Genomic DNA, 19,935 nt, shown 5'->3' with positions numbered 1-19,935 from the left:
ACAAACACACAAATCTGGAATCTACCTAACTAACTGTATCACAGTGCCCCAAGGAATTTAGGAATCTCAAACAACAGAATCCTATTGGTTTCAGGCCTCTTTTTGGTGCAACTGTGGTGGCAAAAAAGACATGTTGCTTTCTTGATTCACTGATGAGAGATTTTCTTTAGGCCACAGGGATTCTAGTCACCCAGCAGACAATGCTTCAGTGTAACATAAGAACATTTTGAAAAGTCAAAATTGGGAAATTTAAGAAATTATGCTACACAAGTTAATTTATATTTCCCTAAATATATTTCTTTGTAGTCATGCCACTGAAAGCACCAAGTTTTAATCTACTGTTTTTTCTTTGCTTTTTAAATCAACTAATATTGTCTACCACAATCCAGCATAATTATGTATATGCTTAGCAGTGTCATTAGCTCAGGCAACTAAATATTTAATGTTACATTCTCTTGCAAGCCTTTGCAAGCATGGGCCTTTCTTTTTAGATTTACTTTATAAATCAGCCACATTTTTGATTCCAAAATTACAAATTTTCCTGTTTTTCTTTTTTTTTCTATTGGGAAAGTACCTGGAAAATCTGTTTGAGATTGCACCCTGCTTATGTTTGGTGCTGTACAGAATCACATTACAAGGTCAAGCCAATCTGCAAGGACAGCAATCGCCTGGAGAAGACAAGGGCTGGTCAGGAGGGGAAGCAACCTCCCCATCTTACCGAGCAGGACAGTGGGAGTACTGAAGCTGAATGCCGGTCTGCACTGCAAGCATTTCAAACGGCATGATCTTGCTGATGGCAGTGTGTTAGTCTTTTTTAAACGATGTTGTCCCATAAATGCCCTGCCTTTTCAGGGGAATGCAACACACACGGACATACTGGATTGCATTCCGAAGGCCCCCTGGAAGGCCAGGTGGCTGCAGTACATGATGTACAAGGAGAGGCTGAGAGAGCTGGGCTTACTTGCTCTGGAGGACAAAAGGTGAAAGAGGTTTTGAATGCCAAGTATCTACTGTACAGTTACAGAGCCAGACTCTTCTAGGTGGTGCCCAGCAAACAAATGTTAAGGAATAGACACAAATTGCAGCATAAGATATTCAGACTAAATAGGAAAATATTCTTCACAAGCTCTGAGCATGCTGTAGAGCCTCCAACATCCAAGACATTCAGAACTTGGCTGGGCACGACACTGAGCGACCTGATGCAACTGCAAAGGTGCTTTGAGTATGTGCGTGGCAGGAGAAAACTTGGACCAAATGTCTTCCAAATGTTCTTTCCGAAGTAACTTTTTCAATAGTGAAATGAAGTACTTAACAAGCAACAGATCTGTATAACTCATTGACAAAGGATGACAAAGGATGACAAAGGATACTACTTTATGTCCAAGAGCGTTCCTTTAGTCAGTCCAAGTCAAGGATTGACCTTAGGAATGCTTGGAAGATAAATTCAGTAGGGATTTGCTAAACAGGCAAATCATATGGGGCTCAGGAAATTCCCGGAACAAAACAGCTGCAGGCTGGGAGAAAAGTGAGGAAGCAAGAGGAGCATCATATAAACCTACGTGCTCTGTTCTTCTATAGGCACTCGAGCTTTGTATTTTGGCACCAAAGGTTGAACAGATGAAAATCACACCTGATAGGTTTTGTATAAATGGGAAAGCCCAGGACAGTATTTCAGAAGCGATGTATAAAGAAAATCAGAACCTACTTGCAAAGCCAAACACAGACACTCCCAGAGGTGATAAAGAACGTTAATATGCCATTTGTTAACAGACTGCGCATTTAATATTCATTCTTAGATCTTTATTAGACACTCTTGTTTTTTTCTCCTCAAAATATTTTAAGACTGCACCAAAACACTTCAAGACCGGATATCTGCGGCTGTGACGGATCTGTGCCCCACGACGGCACAACACGCGAGAGGGTGTCGGGTGAGGACCCCTGGCGACCTCAGCTCCCGGTGGCACGTCGGCCCCAACGGTCCCAACGGCCGCTACCGGCTGCTGGCGGCCCCGCCCCAACGGCAGCACCTGCGTGGCGCACGCGCGGCCCGCGCCGCTCCGCTCCGCCGCGCTGCGCTGCGCTCCGCGCCGCTGCGAGCCGGGCCGGGCCGGGCCATGGCCAGTCCCGCGCCGCGCCGGCCGGGCGGCGAGCGGCCGCTGGCGCCGCAGGAGCCGCAGGAGCGGAGCGCGGCCGCGGATGCGGCGCAGGTGCCGGGCGGGAGCGGCGCCGGCGCTGGTGCGGCGCTGCTGCTGGGCGAGACGGCGCTGGCGGTGGGCAACTGCATCGCGGTGGCGCTGAGCTGGGAGCGGCCGCTGCGCAGCCTGGGCAGCTTCCTCTGCGCCAACCTGCTCTTCTGGTGAGCCCCGCCGCGGAGCCGGGCCTGGCCGCGGGCTGCCGGCCGCGCCCGGGGGGGCTCGCTGGGGTGGCTGTGCGGGGGTGTGTGCAGCCAGGCTGCGGTTCATTTCCCTAGGGAAAGCTCGCCTTCCGGGCAAAACTCCTCCCGAACTTTCGTGATCTCCCCAGATTTTGCAGCGCGCCCGCGTATAGCGGTTTCTGCCTGGCAGCGCGGCGAGGCGGTGAGGCCGAGCCGCGGCTCCTGGGGCCCGGGCGGCGCCGTGCCCCGGTCGCACACATCCGCAGTGCCCTGTGTCTGCTGCCGCCCTTCCCACGGGGATGCAACTGGTCGCCCTGGTGTGCGGGGATGGGCCAGTCCCTGTTCCGGTCGCTATATCCAGGCGTGGGGCAAGAGCTTCGCCCTTGCCAGCCTGCGGAGGGGCTCCCCGCTGACAGGAACCCCTCCTAAAAAAAGGATTTCCCACTTGCACCTTTGTGCTGTTTTTTTTTTTTTTTTTTGATGTTTATTGCTGTAATAACTTCCTTGTAGGTACAGCTCATTTACTGATTTAATTTTATTCTGTTTTCCAATACCTGTTCACTTTTTGAGTATTCTTAATAATCATCGTGGACTCTTCAGCACGGCTTTCAACTGTATCTTCTTGGTCATGGACTTAAGGATCTTCTTAGACTAGACAGTACTGTGCTATACTGACACTGTACTGTACAGTTTCCCAGGGTGTCTAATTTAAGGGCTGCACTAAACTTACGAATCTGCAAAAGCTTATGCAGTGTGCTTAACTTCTGTATTCTGAGGTGTGAATAAACATAAAATATTCTAATAAAATTCACATTTCGTTTATATACCAGTATATTTGGTGAACTTAAATTTTGTAAAATTTTCTCAAAAATAAATGAGGTAGGCATTTAAAGTAGAAATCAGAAATCTGATGATTAAAAGAACAGCCTTCATTTATCACCTCCCATTATTTATTCACTGTGAAGAACTATATATTTTTAAATGGAATATTTTGTATTCCATTATTTGTATAGTGCATTCCATTTGTATTCCATTGTTTGCATAGTTAAAATCCTATGAAAGAGAAAAAGACGAATGCACTACTTTGCAAGCACAGTACTAAGAAAGTGAACCACACTGTGCTACTGCTGCTAGAACTTTAGTCCAGGCATTCCTCAGTATTAGCTGCTGACAAAGAGCTTTCAATCTTACGTTTCATCTTAGACCTTAGATTTTAGCCTAATATCTTAGTTTAATTATTAATTTGTGTTTGTGGCTGGTTTCAGTCTGTCTTCTTCCTCTTAATTATTTCTATGAGACTGGGGAGACAAGTTTATTTTCCAGTGTTATATGCCCTTTCTAGGTTGCAGATATGTCTTATGCATTAATTTCGGCAAATTCATGCCTAGCTGGTGTCTTGCACAAAATCACTCATTTCTTGAGAAGTAAGGCAATAGAAAAGACTAAGACTTTTTTTTTTTTTTTCTGAATCTGTTCTTTGTGAAAATAGTTCTTTGCCTTATCTTGTTTAGTGCTTCTATAGTTGGCCCAAACCTGAACTTTCCTTTGAGGATTTTTATATTCTTTCTGGTATAGAAATCTGCATATTATGGCAGGTCTGATGTCATTGTGTTGGAGGAACAAGTTTTTGACACACCATGTAAACGCAAGTGTCATTCCTCGTTTTAGATAAAGACAGGTAAGCTGGCCAAGCCTGCCAGTAGAAAAGCATTTTTGATCACCAGCCATATTCAACATTGTGTTTGTTTTTTGTCTCAAGACCTGAGATGTCCTTTTTATTCTATAGAAGAATGAATTAAGAAAGGGGACAGTATATTTTTACAGCTGAACTAGCTGTATGCATTTCAAATAAAACCCTGCTGGGGAAGTTTATTCCAGGTATTATGAAATGTAATTGCTATTTGAATGTTAACAACAAAATATATCCAAAGTTTAGAGATGTTTGGTTTTCTTCTTGCTTGTTGCAAGGAAGAATTGATTTGTTTGACTTGCTGGATCCATGTTTTATCAACTGTTTATTGGTATTTTTTTTTGTATTTTTCCATCAGCGTAGCTATTACGGCATGAGGGTTGCAAATGTGGTTGTTCTCCCCATCATTCGTGTGGTGCTGCCTTTAAAAATGACTCTCATAGTTGTTGTATGAGAATAGTGTGTCTTTTTGCATCCAAACCATTCCCGATCACAAGCATGCCACCAAATATCTTCAATAACAAATCAGCATTGTATTGAATGTGTTGGTTATTTAAATTAAGATTTTAATTCAACTTAACTCTGAATTCTTAATCAGTTCTTGGAATTGCAAGGAAGAGCAGACAAATGGTTTGCCCCTTATTGCTCTAATTCAACTTACACAGTAATTCAACTGGTTCAGAATTTTCTTTTTTTTTTCTCACAAACTTATCTTGTGCTTTCTCCAAAGGATATGCAAATCTGTAGAAAACATATTAAGCAAAAATAATACAGAAATAATTAATTCTGCTCAAATCTAGGTCCTTGGGAAGAAGGCCTGCTTTTATAAAATAAGGGGGAAATTCATCAGTGCTGGTGAGGGTAGTTGCCAAACTAAATTGACTGATGTTAAATGAGAATCATAACAGAAATCAAATAAAGCATGAAGAATAAAACATGAAAATGAATTGGTTTGGAGTAAGAGGGGTGGAGAGTTTCTGAGACCAGTTCATAGGCTATTGCCTTCAGATCATCATCTTAAGCAAGGTGAGGTCTCCCAAGATGCCAATGGGTGTGAGTATGTGTATACACATATATGTATATATACATATATATAAATATATATATACCTGATACCTTAAACCACAGGTAGCTATGTATTAACATCTTTGTTTTAAAATTATAATCTGTTAGTTGACAGGAAAAATACAAGGGGAGAAATTCTGACAGAAGCTGCTTTGAAGTTCATTAACAATCCATATGAGCAGTTTTCTATTCAGAGGCTTTTTTATGTTGCTTTATTTAACATCTTTTATGAAGCTTTTGTAAAAGGCTTTTAGCAAGCTTTTATACAACCTTGTGCTGTGATTATCTAGGTACACTGTAGTAAACTGATGTTATTTTACTGCTTTTAAAACAAAATATTTTTTTTTGTTCTTTCCCTAAAAGGCATTCCAGAAGACTTTCCTAAATCATGGCACAATTTGGATGGCAGTTGAAGTTGGGGTTTAGTTTAGAGACAACTTTTTTTTTTTTTTTTCTTCAGGCAGCTTTAACCTTAAATTTACTTTTTTCAATGCAGATTATTAAAACTTTGTAAGACTTTGGAGATAGAGAAGTGGGGCAGAAAGCCAAACTAATTTAATTTAGTTAGGGGAAAAAAGAAAGGAGAAGGCATTATCACAACAACATTTTAGTGGCAGCTTATATAGTTTTATCTGGGAGATTGGTTTGCAGGAATGAAAATTGACATTGTTTAGGAGCCAAACATGTTACATAAAAACCTGGACAGTTTACAGCAATTTTTTTTCAACCAGTGAGAAGAAAACGATTTCAATCAGAAAAGAAATCAAATAGGATAATGAAGGAACTGAGGCAAATCAAGCTTTAGTGAGCCATTTAGGAGCAAATCCAGGTTGAGGACTTTGCAGGAGATGGAATTCCCAAAAGAAGCAGAACAGAAGGATTCCAGTGGGGCTTGTGCTTATTCTTTTGCTAAAATTGATAAATACTGGGCCCAAAGCAGTGTTGCCTTGAGAGAAATGATGATTTCACTGTGTTAATTTGAAATAATGAGACCTTTTGGATAGCAAGTAATGTTGTAAGAACAATGAAAGTTTTGGATGGATGTGCATCCATTGTACATACTGCAGGACTAATGAGAGCATTAAAGAAAAGGAGATTTAGGGCAGCGTGGTAGAGGTGGATTTTTTCACTCCAAACTGCTGCTACTGTATGAGAAAATGGGATTAAGGTTTCGTCAGTGCTTTGTCAGAGTACAGGTTAATTAAGGGCATTTGGGCATGTTTCTACGAAAAAAAAAAAAGCCCAATTCTTTTATGTTATGACATGTTTTAGACAAATAGCTTTCTTGAAGATATTTCCTTTTTTACACGCAGGTAATAGTAGTATTTCATGTCTTGGTAAACTCAGTAAGGGATGCTATATAGGTCGTTTAAACTTTCTGAATTTTTATTTTCAGTGCATCTCTGAATGCAGGAGGTCATAGTAAATCTGATATGCAAGTAATAAATGTTCTCATGTGGCTCAAAATCTTGCATTCCTCAGGAGACTTCCTTATAAACAGAGGAAGATAATTTTGCAGTGTAGCATTTCTTACTGATTTGATCCCGAAACACCAATATGCTTCCATATTTACAAACTTGTAAGCAAATTTTCCTCTAATGATTGATGCAGAGCACTTTGAAATTTCATTATATTTGCTTAGAGAATTTTACTATTTTCGTTTTTATGTAAACATCTATGGAAAAGAAGTAAAACTTTTGCTTCTTGTAGTTAGAGTGGAGAGAATATGCAATTTGAATTGTTCTCTTATATGGTACTAATTTTTAGTTAATATTATCATGTAATTTCCTGGAAGTGTATAACTGGTATTTGTCTTTTGCCCTTGCCCTGCAACCTGTGCACAAAGAAACTTCATACAGCTACTGCTTCTACATGTAAAAATAATAGTTTGTAAAGTTTGTAAAAAAGGGAGTTACTGATTACTGCAGTATCTTTATTTCTAATAAATTCTAGAAGGTTTTCTAAAGAACGACTGTCTTGGTTCTGTTGGGTTTGATGCATGCTGTCTGGCTGAACAAATATGATCCTAATCTCTCGAATAAAATCTGACAAATAAGACCTTTGAATAAGAGGTTGATGACTGAATTGTGTTTGTCCTTACAAAGGCTAAATTAAAGAGAATCTTTGAAATACCTTTGATGAGACACAAATCACCTACTTTACATTTCTTCCTCCCATTCCTGTTGGAATATTTTATTTAAAATCTAAGATACCTATGTTCTCTGATGAATAGATTGATACTTAGAGAAAGCCATAAGCAGTCCTTCTTCCTAATTTACATCTGTACAGAGGCTTACAGTTTGTTCCACTAAATGAGAAGTAGTTTAAAGCATTTTTAAAGTACATGTGTTAAGAAGCATTCCGTTACAGTAATTCACATGTTTTTGGTTAAACAGATGGCGTTTGTCTGCAGTTGCCAGGCACCACTGAAAGTAGTGGTGTGCATATTTAAAATCTGGATTAACACGCTGTGATTTCGAAGTGGGAGTTGTGAAGTATACATTCTTAGTGTTTCCTTGAAATAATTTTATAATTGCTAGGATTTATAATAACAAACTGTAGAGAAAAGCTGGGCTGTTTCTCAGAATCTGTCAGGTTTTTGTTCATTTAAAAAAAAATGACAGTATTTCACAGTAGAACTTGTTATGTGTAATATATTTCCCTTTCTGCAATAGACAAACTTGTAGTGCAGTTTATGGTGTCTTTGAGATATGCATATTTATGCAGGTTGACAGTTAGATGCCATATAAGCGCATGTGTGAACAGCATATTTTGCCAAAAGGTGACTCTTGAAAGAGCTATTTGCAAAAAAAAAAAAATTCTTTTTAAAGCATGCATAACTTGTTCTGTATAAATTGGATATTTAAAATATTTGTGCATGGATGCGCAAAGTATTTTTGCACAGTAATTTTTGAACAAGTTTCTAAATAATTTTCAGTTTAGGCCAGAAAACCTTAAGGGGACATCAGGAAAAGATAGCAGATTCTTGAGTTTGGAACTTTAATATTAAAGGGAATGCATGAATGTTGGCATGTGGATTTTAATATTTATAAGTGCTGCATTTTAATGTTTATGGAATATATATAAATTTTAAGCATAAATATTTAAGCATAAATAAATATGAAATATTTATGCTTATGATGGGCACCAGAGGTTGGTGCATCCAGACTGATCCAGTCCTGATCACTAAAGTAATAAGCCAAAAAGAGTGGATGTGTTAATCCCCAAGCAGGAAACAGGTGTAGCTGTATTTTTTTTCTTTATCTGCATACCACTGTTGCAGGTACTTTTTTGAAACAGAATTGTGCAGTTCCCTGCAAGAACAGGAATGGATAGACTTTTCAAAATTTGACTGGATTTAGCGTAATACCCATTAGTAGCAGCTTAAATGGAAAACTGTGTTTGGAAGGCTCTTAGCAGGTTTTTACCTTAGGGTTAAATGCAGAAACAAGTATATACCTCCTTGTGCTATTTGAAACATCACAAAATACTTCGAATGGGCTCTGGTTTTAAGATGGGAATAGTTGTTAATTGAATATGGAACCAAACTCAACAAGTTGCTCATGCAGCTGGTGAATTATGTTCTGATAGCTGATAGTGAAGCAGAGCTCCATGTTTCTTCAAGTCTCTGTTGATATTTGCTCCATTTTATTTATGACCGCTATCTTTGGAGTTGATATATACAGGTAGATGGTTATTAAAACTGTATCTTCTAAGGCTTTCCATAAATAACTGTCTGATTGCTAATAATCTTAATTATTTAAATCTTGACAAAATATTTCTTTATGGTTTGAGCTTGCAAAGCAGAAGCCATTCATAGTTGTAGAAAATATTGTGTAAAAACATAACCTCATAGCTAGAATAAGCTGGTAACTTGTCAGATTATTTAACTTTCAAAGCAATTTAGTAGGTCCTTGCTTTCCCTGTATTTCACAAGGCCAATGAAAAGTAGCTCATGCAGTGCTATATAAGAGCTTGTTGTGTTTAAAGAAGGCAAGCTGTAGCTGCAGAGTTTGCCTCAAATTCTTATAGCCTGCTTGTGCCACATGGGCAGCTCGGCACGCCAGGTTTGTGCAGTGATGTTCGCAGGAGCTCTGTGCTGGGAGCTGGTTGCCTTCCAACATAAGAGATCCAAAGGATGATTGTGGTGGTGTTTAATATATCTTCCAGGTATCAACAGGTTCCATACTGTAATGAGTTGAAGAACGACAAGGTAGCTTGAGGAATGTTTCTATCATTAGGTGATGTGATGTGAGAGAACGTGACCTCCGGGAGCAAATTAGGCAGATTAGGACTAATCTTTAGTTTTAATGTGTTGATCTACTTTCTTCAGTCTTGTTTTTGCCATTGTTATCTCAGCTGCGTTGACTCTTTTCTTTCCATCCACCTTTAAGAAAATGCTGTGCTGGGTAATGAGCTGCAGTTACGAAGAGAGGTGACTGAAATGCTGAAGAGCAGATAGGGTAGTTTACAGTGGAGTTTGAGTGATGCACTCCTTTTCCATTGATCTCTAATTTGTATGCAATATTTATTTTAAAAATGCAGTAGAGAGGGTTGGCCTTTATATATTTAAGGCATATTTCCCTTTGGACTTCTAATCGTTAAATTCATAAAGTCTTGAATCTTATTTGTGCATTTTAAAATCGTTTTGGTCAAGCTGCAATAAAATCGGCAATAGAAACTGTTGTGACTTAAGGAGCTAAGTTCAGTATTTTACAGGAAAAAGCTTTGCCAGCTACTTCTAGTAGAATGAAATAGAATCATAAAATCAAAGTATAATTCAGGTTGGAAGGGACCTCAGGACATCTGTAGTCCAACTTCCAGGCAAAACAGGCTCAATACTTAACCCAGAAGAGGTTGCTTTGAACTTTGACCGTTTGATCAACCTGTTCTTCTACTGAGCAATCAATTCCACTACTGAATTATCCTAGCAGTCAAAAGTTGGCATATCCCCCCTTCTTTTTTCTTACTTTTCCAGAGTGGAGTTCAGTAGGAAACTCGGCACAGTCTTCTTGGTGCCTGGGGAAGCTGCTATTAATGTTCCAGTACCTGGCCATCTTGGTGGTTATTTGCTCAATTTGCTCCAGATTATCAACATCTGTGCTGTACCCACAAACCCCAAAACAGATGCAGTGTTCTAGGTAGAGTTTCATGACTGCTAAGTCAAGGGGAGTAATCACTGCTGTTGATGCAGCCTGGGGTGCTGCGATAGCTTTCAGCAACATTAGTGCACGCTCATGTCAAGCAAATGACCTTTTCTGCTCCCAGAAACTCCCCAGCCTGTGTCGATGCAGTTAGTCTGGCCAAGGGGCAGGACTTCAACTTTGTGTTGATTTTCATGAGGTTCCTTTAAGCCTCTTCCTGTAATGTGTTCAGCACAAGTGTCTAAGATACCTGTTTGGTGATGAATGAAAAAGAAGGTATTAATTCACTTAAAGTGATTAAGTAGGGACTGCTAATTTTCTTAATGCTAAAATATCAGTAGGGGCTGGGTTGGTCACTTGATACATACACTCGCTTTTCTGGGCAGGAGGATGGTTTATTCTTGTGCTTAAAGAAGGTTGTCCTTAAAGACTTGCCAGCTTTCCTGAGATCCTGTCTTTCAGAACTGCTATCTGCCAGGGCCTTGAAAAAGAAATCCGAGACATCCAGGATCTGTGCTCTGTGACACTTCTCATCTCAGGATCCTCAACTCCATCTCAGGATCCTCAACTCCATTATTCGAAGCCACTGCAACCAAAGCTGCCATTTATTGCCATGTCCTCAACAAGATCTTTCTTGGTTGTAAACAGCAGATTGAGGAGAGCGTTACCTGTGGCTCTCCCAGAAGTTGTACTTGTCACTCTTTAGAAATCTTCAATTACTGCCATCCTGCTGTGTTGCCCTTCGAGCAGAAGAGACTTAAATCTCCCATAAGAAAGAGAGTGTGTTATCAGAAGATTAGCTCAGGTCGTTCAAGGAAGACTTTATTCCACTCTCACTGCTACAGATCTTCTTCAGAGGCCTCTGCTCTGATGCTGACCTGTAAGGACTCAACCAACTGCCACCCCTTCCTAGAAGAGCTCTGTACATTCAAGCTTCTTCGCCTAAAGGGCAGCCCTGCCTCCTCATGCTCGTCTTTCCTGAGCAGCTTGTAGCCATCCGTCATGGAGCTGCGCTCGTACAAGCTGTCCACCAAATCCCAGTTGGCCAGCGCTGCAGTTTGGCACCTCATAGAGCAGTTCTGTTGCTCGTGTTGCTTTCCCAGGCTGCACGTAGTCATGTGTGGATGCTTGAGATGAACTTTGTGCCACCTCTCAAAACTGAGGTCTCTGTTGCTCCCATCACCCTGTTCTTGTTTACTGCCTTGCCTGATAATTGCTCTGCCTCATGTTCAAAATTCCTATAAGAATTCAGAGTCCCCACTCTGCTAGGTTCATATGTGATGTTCAGATTTCATGTATTGACTTAAACTCTTGATAAGTTGATAGACATGTGCCTAAAAGCTACGATGAGAGAGTATCAGTCACTGACCAGTAAGAGACCAAGGACAGAGCTGTCTGACATACGTCTCTCAACATATTTTTAATAGATTTTTGTAATCTCTCTTATAGAAGCACCTGAAGGCCAGCACACTGGGACTGTGAATAACTCTGTGAGAGGTGGTTTTCCTTGCAAACAGTACAGTCTAAATAAACCATGGAGAAACAGTGGCAGGACTGGGACATCTCATAATCCTAAAGCACAGAAAGCCCAGTCCAAACAATCCACAGCTCTCTGGATAACTGCAGATCCCTTATTTGGCTACTGCACTAGATTACAGATAATTTTTTCTTCTTTTTCCAAAAAACAGGAAGATTGCAGAATTTATCATGTAGAATGACATGACTTTACATCAGAAGAATCTTTCAAAGGGGATGTTTTGCTCTTAATCCTTGTTTGCTAATCCTCATCAGAATTAGTGCAATTGTTCTTAACACCAAGTGACAGCTGTGATTGCAGTGGAACGAGGAACGTGATTTACCTGAGAACCTAAACAAGGTCAAACAAGTTCTGCCTATGCACATGATGTGTAGGTGAAAGCCTCATAACAAACAGCTGATACTGCCTTAAAGAATTTGTGTGTGTGTGTGTGTGCGCGCTTCAGAATTGCTGTTTTCCTTCACACGGTTGAGTGCTAGTCAGTAGTGACTGTTAAATTAGAACATATTGTTTGATTCTATAAAATATTAATATACCAGTACCTAGAGAATATGTTTATGCATCTGTATGTATACAGCTTGAAGGCCTGAATTTGTTACAATCTTCTGGTGTCTAGAGGTCATTCGAAAGCTTTTCTTGATCATTTGACACTTTTTCCTCTGCAGTGTCAACTCTTTCCCCTTACCCCACTGTCAGCAGGTTAAATGAGAAGGCTAAAACACTGTATTTGATATAGTTGAACTTAAACCTCAAGCAGAATCACGTATGTTTAATGGAGAAGAATATCGCTGTGAAAAAACAGTGGAACAACATAAACCCAGAGCTGTTAGAAACAGGACTTATGGTTTAATGAGTCCTATGCTTAAGCAGCTTCGAAAGAGCTTATCTTGTACATCATTTTTCCCTGTACGTCTGTGTTGGTTTTCTTGGGCTGGCCAAAAATGCACAGGTTTTTTGATAGAATAGTCTCTTAATTCATACTCTGCATAGATGTAGAAGCACTGCATATTCAGAAAAATAAACTTTAAAAAGAGGAAAGAGAAACTGCAGCAATAACTGATTGGGGGCCAGTTGCCCCAACTTAATTTTCAAGTCAGTGTCCTAGAAATCTGTCAGCTTTGTATGGTTTCATTTCTGTTTGTATTTTCAATCAATCCACTTTTATGGGCAGAGACTTCCCGTTGTTTCTAGCATCTCTCCAGTTACATGCGCACCCACATGTTAATCCTTTTCCTTTCACATTGAGAAAGATACCAAGAATGCTCCTCGTCTGTATTAACATCTCTGGCTTAAGCTACTTGAAACAAACTATTAAAATATTTCAGCTATATTTTTTCTATTATTTGAATTTTAAATGTTTTACACAGTAAATCCTGTTTTGTGGGATATTTGCCAGGAAGGAGTGCTAACCTCTAAACACATCTGGGCACCAAAGTCAGAGTTTTTAAATCATGGTATTGTAAATCATACATTGTGACTCTGGATCTCTTTGACTTGACCTGTTTTAATTTTTTTTGTAATAAAAAATAAAATTCACAAAAGTTTCTTTTGAAGAAAAGGCCTGTGTATTATACCGTGAATGATACAGTTGCATCTCATTCTTGCCTTTGAAAGAATTGGGGTTTATTTTTATAAAAATTTGTGAGAGCGCAGGTCATGCAGGAGGAAAAAAAGGAAGTATTTAACCTTTTCTTGTCCTGCATATAAAAAAGAGAGCTGATGTTCCAGGCACTATGTCTTGATGAAACAACAATTGATTTGTTATTGAACACTGAGGTTACTTATGGAACATTTAAAATAGTTTGTTTTCCATACTGCTTCTGTGTTTAGATAAAAGTGCTGATGTATAAAATTTGTGAAAAATTAAATCTACTAAAAATTCAGTGTACACTTAGTTGTAGATTTTATACATGAGATTGTGTCATGCTTATTGCACTTGCTGAGTGCTGACTTTCTGTGAAACCGTAGAGGGGAGAAACCAAAATCGGTTAAAGAAACAGAAAAATATCTTGATGTTAATTTTCAGTACCAGTAACAATTATAGGTTATATATACTTCCAGTAAGTTTAAACTTATTCAATGTTTTTTTTCTTTTTAATATTCTAGGTTTGTTGCACTGACACCTTGGAGAGTATATCATCTGACATCTCTCATAATGCTTGGAGTGCTAGTTCTTCAGATCATAAAGGATTTGGTATTATCTAGGATAAAAGGTAAGGCACTGTACTGATAAGAATTCCTTGCTTAAATACTTGTAATTCAGAACATACTACTATATCCATTTTAATTTTATAAGGATCTGTCTAACGTATCATGCTGCAAGCAGCTGATTTCTAAGATGATTTGAGAACTTCTGACGATTGATCTATGTTTTATAGGAACAACGTAGAGATTTGTTTCAGAACCAATAAATACACTCAATTTTAGTGAACACTTAATCCTTGTCTCTGAACTGTCAAATCTGAAAAGGAACTTTTTATAAAATGCAAAGTTTTCCCAAACAAAGTTTTTCCATGCCTCTTCTAACAGTTGTTGTTAGAAAGTTTAGGATTCGAAATATAAATTCATCAGCTTTTTAAATGGTTTGAGAATTTCCCTATTCTAGCAGGAGGATAATCCAGAGAACAGCATTTTTATAGACTATGTAGTTTTTAGTTTCCACTGTATAAAAGCAAAACACAAAAACAAACAAACAAAACCTTATGTGAATACTGCCAAGTCTGAAAAGAATTTTGAGTCTGGCTAGGTTTTAGTGTTGTTGTTCTTTCCTTTTGTTTCTTTTTTTTTCCTTATACTTCATTAATGTCATGAAATTTCTTTGGCAAAGTGGTGTTTGTCAGTCTGTAATTTTCACTGTCAGGAAAGATTTTATTTTGTTAATGTGTTTTGTTTTTTGTTTGATGTTTACATCCATGCAAGTATTTGAAAAATTACCAGAATGTAGTTCAGAAGCAGGAAATGGATGTCAGAGATGGAGGGTATTCCTCTCTGTTTCTGATTACTAAAGTGGTTGTTCTCTTTTAAGTTAAAGCAGTTATTATTATTATACCTTTTTTGAAACAAAATTCATTTTCCTTTTCATTACCTTTCTGTTTGCTGCTCTAGCACTGCAATCTTGGAAGTCAAGTTGAAAAGCTTGCCAAAGTTTGTATGTTAGGCTCTGTGTTGTGTGCAACATTAGAACTGATTTATACATCACTAGTTAGAATTTGGTGAGTTACAAAAGTTATTTATCCCTTTCTAATTTAAATTACTTCTTCATTATATATATTTTCTTACTTTGACCAAATTCATGACAGACCAATATTGATTGAACTAAGTGCAAGAATACCATCCTATGTTCATGGCTGTTTTGCTCCCACTGCTAGATGACTATATAACAATTCATTAGAGAGACAATGTCAGATAAACATGCATTTTCCTAGCTTTATGTCTAGAGCATAATTATTTTACTATAGTTAAATGTATTGCCTTCAATGAAATTGCACTCACAAGAACAGTTAGCTAATGAATTAAGAAAATAGCAAACTGAGATCAGTGAAGTGCCGCTTCAAAAACCAGAAAACATATTTTCCAAGTAGAGCATTTTATACAATTGCTTCACACTTCCAGACAACCACTAGGTGGCAAGACTATTACAGCTTCATAAGGAAAGTAGAAAGTGACTGTTACAGGGATTTCCTAAGTCATTGTGTCCTAAAATTTGTCCTGACAAAGAAAGAAAGAAAGAAATGTAATCTGTTTCAGTGCAATGTGTTTCACCTTGCATTTCCCTAATTGCAGGTGCACAGCTTTGGAGAAGTATCACTGACAAGTATGTATATTATTTTTTAATATATTGGTTATATAAATCCTGTTTTTACAGTTACTGTGTAGTTTTTAAAATATCCTATTTGACCAGATAGTTTGTATTTGTAATAATAAAAAAAAAAGTTAGCACCTGTTCTAAATTTATTACTTCTTGTTCATCAGTTTGGCTTTTAATAACTTCGTAGAAAGTTTCTTTCTGATATGAATTGCATTAAAGTATACAATAACGTATCAACTTATTTTTAGAAGTGCTTTTTTATAACTGTTAATTTTGTGTTTTCTGGAAAATGTTGTTTGTTTATTAAGGTAAAGTACTGTGTGAGTTAAGGAAGTAAGTTTCTTTCAGAGTAGGCATCACACGTGCTGTCTAAAAGTAGTTCAGCTTGCTTGCAGTAGTAGTCAATATAAGTTATCATTTCAATTAAATATTAGTTGATATCCGTAGGGATAGATATCAAACAATAAATAATTGTGAAGTGTGACTTGTCTTAGCCTGGCTCAGTCTGGATGCAAGTGTTGTAAAGTGTTGGTAGTATAGATGTACATGGACATTCATTTTTTTGGTCTATAAAAATATTTTTAAATGGTTTACAGATGATAAATATTAAGAAAAGAAGTTACTGTATTTAAAGCGCTATTATTCTATGCAGACTACCAGGAACTATTGGGTAGGTGACATCATATGAAAATAACTCTTGCATTACAAATATCCATCATTAAACTATTAAACGTACGTCCTGAAACTTAAGGGACAGTAATACAAAGTTGAGGAGGGAAGAAGCAGGTTTAGTTTTCTGCTTACAGATTCATGCCAACATGACCATATTATGGAGGGTGTTCCTAAACTTCTAGAACTGTGACCCGTTCTCAGGTTTTCTCACAAATCCAAAGAGCCGTATGGAACTGTCGATAGTTTAATTCATGTACTGAACTGCTTCATATGGTTGTTCACTATAGCTGCTGTTCAGCGTATCTTTGTAGACCAACAGTGACTCAAAAGCTTTAATTCAGGAGCCTTTGCTGTGACACAGTAGATAGTGACTTATGTTTCATTCTTTCACGTTGTTCCTGGGGGAGAAATTTACATAAACCTCTTTTTTTTTCTTTTTTTTTTTTTTTTAAATATCTGAATTCGTCTGTTTGTGTACATTAAGGAAGGTGAGGAAAATTAAATGGCTCATGGAGTGGAATGAAATTTTTCCAGGACAATTCATTCCATAATCTGAGACAGTCTTTTTTTTCCCTTCAGCCCCTACTTCATTGTGTTAAGGGGAAAAATGATCTTCATGACCAAATATGAGCAAATGGCGCTTTCAGTATCTTTGGCTCAGGTGCCCTTGTGAAGTAGTCTCACTGTTCTGTGGGATGGCAATACAGAAAGCAAGAAACAGAATTTAGTGAGCTCACTGTAGTTTATGCTACAGGGTGAAGGGCTCTCATACTCAGTTATAGCAGTTTGGCTTAAGGCAAGTGGCATATGTCTCTGTACAACAATTTCTAATTATCAGAACACCAAAAAGGCTCTACAAGGTGAGGTCAAAAGTCCATACGGCCCAAAATCTGTTCCCTGAAGGTGGCCAACAGGGAGAAAAAATGGCTTCAGGTAGTGTACAAGAAGAGCAGGACAATCCTGTAAAGATGCTTCATATCCAGTAGCTTCCAGTTAAAGGACTTTTAAGTAACAAAAACGATACTAGGTGTACCTTTGATTCAATGGATTTGCCTCCTTGGTCTTTATTCTTGCCAACTTGTAGTGTTCACGTCAACCTGTAGCACAGAAACTATGTCCACAGCTGAACCATGTATTTTGTGAGGAGCACAGCCTTGTGTTTGTTTGCTGCTCTGAAATTCCTCTTCTTAGTCCCTTCTATCTTTTGTGTGTATGTCTTGGAAGAAATAGTGAGGAATTTTTATCCTGTTCTGTTCAGTCCATGAATACGTAACTGCTCCTAAAATAAAGATCTTCTGTATCTTTGATGCCCTTATTGTGCTTTTCTGGACTATTTTTTTTCCCCATTTTTTAACCTCTACAGCACTGATGGCTCCATGCTCATCTCAAGGCTTTTTTTTTTTTTTTCCTGAGTAGTAAAGATCAGACCAAGACCCACTGTTTTACATGTGATGTTGAGATTTTTTTTTCCAATATAAACATATCTGGCAAGCCAGTCACCGTTGTTTCAAATTTTTCTTCTTTTTTGTGTATTTTTGTTGGTTTTTTTTTTTTTTGCTTGTTTGTTTGTTTTGCAGCTGACCTCCATCTTTGCCACCAGAATAATTTAGCATTGTGAGCAGACGGTCATCCACTTGTCTATACCTTCTTCTGGTTTGTTTTTCAAGCGTTTCCAGGCTCTCTTCGAGCTTTATGTGTAAGGACTTGCTATAGTATCCCATTACTTAGCCCCTCTCCGAGCACTTGCTGTGAGACCTTTGCGAAAGCATCTTCAGAAATCCACGAGCATTTTTGTGCATGTTAGCCTGTTAACTCTTCAAAAGCACAGGAGGTTGGTGATGTGGTTACCCTTTACAGAAGTGTGTTGGCTTTTGGCCAAGGAGCTGCAGGACAGCCGCGTATGCCCGGCTTTGCACTTTCTGACAGTTCACGTAGAACAGAGATGAGACTTTACAAGTTCACAGTCCTCTGGCAACTTTCACATATCGCTTGTAAAAGTAGATGTTGTGTTAGGTATGTAACAGCAGGCTAACAGTATGCTCTTTAAGGTGGGAGCTTATTCAACATAAATGATATTTCACCTTTGGACCCTTCCTTTCATTTAGTGTGCTTGGATATTCATGTGAATAGACTGGATTTGCTTACACTGTGGGGTTTTGTTTTTGTTTCTTCTGACATTTGCATATAAATATGCCTGTTTATTTGGTTGAAATTAGAAGAATTGCTCACTAGGTGCTTAGTTGCTTTTTGTTTTACTAAGTCTTGGACGTGATAGACTGTTTTCCTGTAACCTTATATCAGCAAACTGTGTCTGGGTTGGACATTCCAAATATATGCCCGTTACTGTGGTTTTCAAAACCCCTACCCAACAGAGAATTGCACACTCCTAAATAACATGCAGAGAACAAACCTAGTAGACCTGTGGTACTTGGAATGAGAGGCCCTGTCTGTTCTAGTAAGTTAAGTGTGTTCGGGCCCATTCCCTGGCGCTGAGGCCAGCAGGCACAGAGCAACTGTTCTTGTAGCATTCAGTTACCTTCAAGTACAGGCTGGCTAAAGCAGGCAAAGCCTCACTGCTCTCGTGCTCTCCTGCCTCCATTGCAGAGTGCTAGCTGAGTCCCATTTTAAATGTGGCTGTGTAATAAGACCTTTTTCTAGTGGAGTCTCATAGTACTATGTTAAGTTAAAAATTCCTCGGAGCTGAAGCAAAACGAGGTCATGTTGTGCACCTTTTGCAGTGAAGCATCTTCTTGCAACATCTGTTGCTTCTGAATCTGCTTCTCTTTGAGGAACTTCCTTCTCCACTGATGTCTCGCCCTTCAAAAAAATGGAAAACAGCTGTTTGCAAAAGCAGCACTGGATAAAGTCACCAGATCTTTTTCAAGCTGCCTTATTTCCTCCTCTTCTAGCAAAATTTCTTTGGAACCTGATGCTCATACAGTCAGTGCTAACAGACATATGAGAATTTGTGCAGGAATTGTGGCCAACCTTGATTTCTTGAATATTGACATTTAAGGAAGTCAAATTAATAAGTGTTCATTTTATTTTGACGTTTTTCTATTTAACCTAAGAAACATGAGGTCTTATAGTCTAGGAAGAGACTAAACAGTCCTGTAAAGTGGCCACCACACAGCGACTGAGGAGAATAAGCCAGAAAGAAAGGAATTTGTGTTCAGAAAACTGATAACTGCATAGGCAATTTTAAAGCTTAATTTTATATATTCTTAAACAAATTAAAGCTGTTTAGTTCTAGGGAAAGCCTTGCTTGACCAGAGATGCTTACAGCATTAGTAGGTGCTTTTTAATAAACGTTTGGTTATTGCTTGGGGACAATAAAGGAGAGAATAAAGCCCTTTGATCCAGAGCACACTTGTGAAAAACTCTTTCTAATAAGTCACAGACAAAAAAAAGAACAAAAAACGTTTACACCTGTTATCTCTAAGAAAGGAAGCAGTTCCCACTTTCATCTAGTTCCCACACTTTCAGAATATGGTCTTGATCAGGGAGGTGGTTGCAGTCCTGCAGAAAGTGGATGCGTAACTCTAGAACTGCAGTGTTAGCAAATGGAAATAGTTTTATTTGGAGTTTCAACTTTGGGCAATAGCTGCTTTTTTATATGTATTGTATGACTTTTTTTTCCTGCCT

General features: G+C 38.6%; 1 protein-coding gene across 1 annotated transcript in view; it reads left to right on the top strand.

Moving 5' to 3' along the window:
- Positions 1 to 2,114: 2,114 nt before the first annotated feature.
- Positions 2,115 to 19,935, top strand: part of RETREG1 (reticulophagy regulator 1) — a 55,588-nt gene continuing 37,767 nt past the window's right edge. The window contains exons 1-3 of the mRNA XM_088528151.1: positions 2,115 to 2,356; positions 13,917 to 14,023; positions 15,594 to 15,624. Of these exons, the coding sequence (XP_088384277.1) occupies positions 2,115 to 2,356; positions 13,917 to 14,023; positions 15,594 to 15,624 (380 nt within the window). The remainder of the gene's footprint in view (positions 2,357 to 13,916; positions 14,024 to 15,593; positions 15,625 to 19,935) is intronic.

This window comes from Tinamus guttatus, unplaced genomic scaffold (assembly GCF_059628265.1).
Source record: "Tinamus guttatus ecotype Peru unplaced genomic scaffold, ASM5962826v1 Tinamus_guttatus_pri_ptg000302l, whole genome shotgun sequence".
In the NCBI taxonomy this organism is placed as follows: Eukaryota; Metazoa; Chordata; class Aves; order Tinamiformes; family Tinamidae; genus Tinamus; species Tinamus guttatus.
This window is presented reverse-complemented; position numbering and strand designations above follow the sequence as displayed.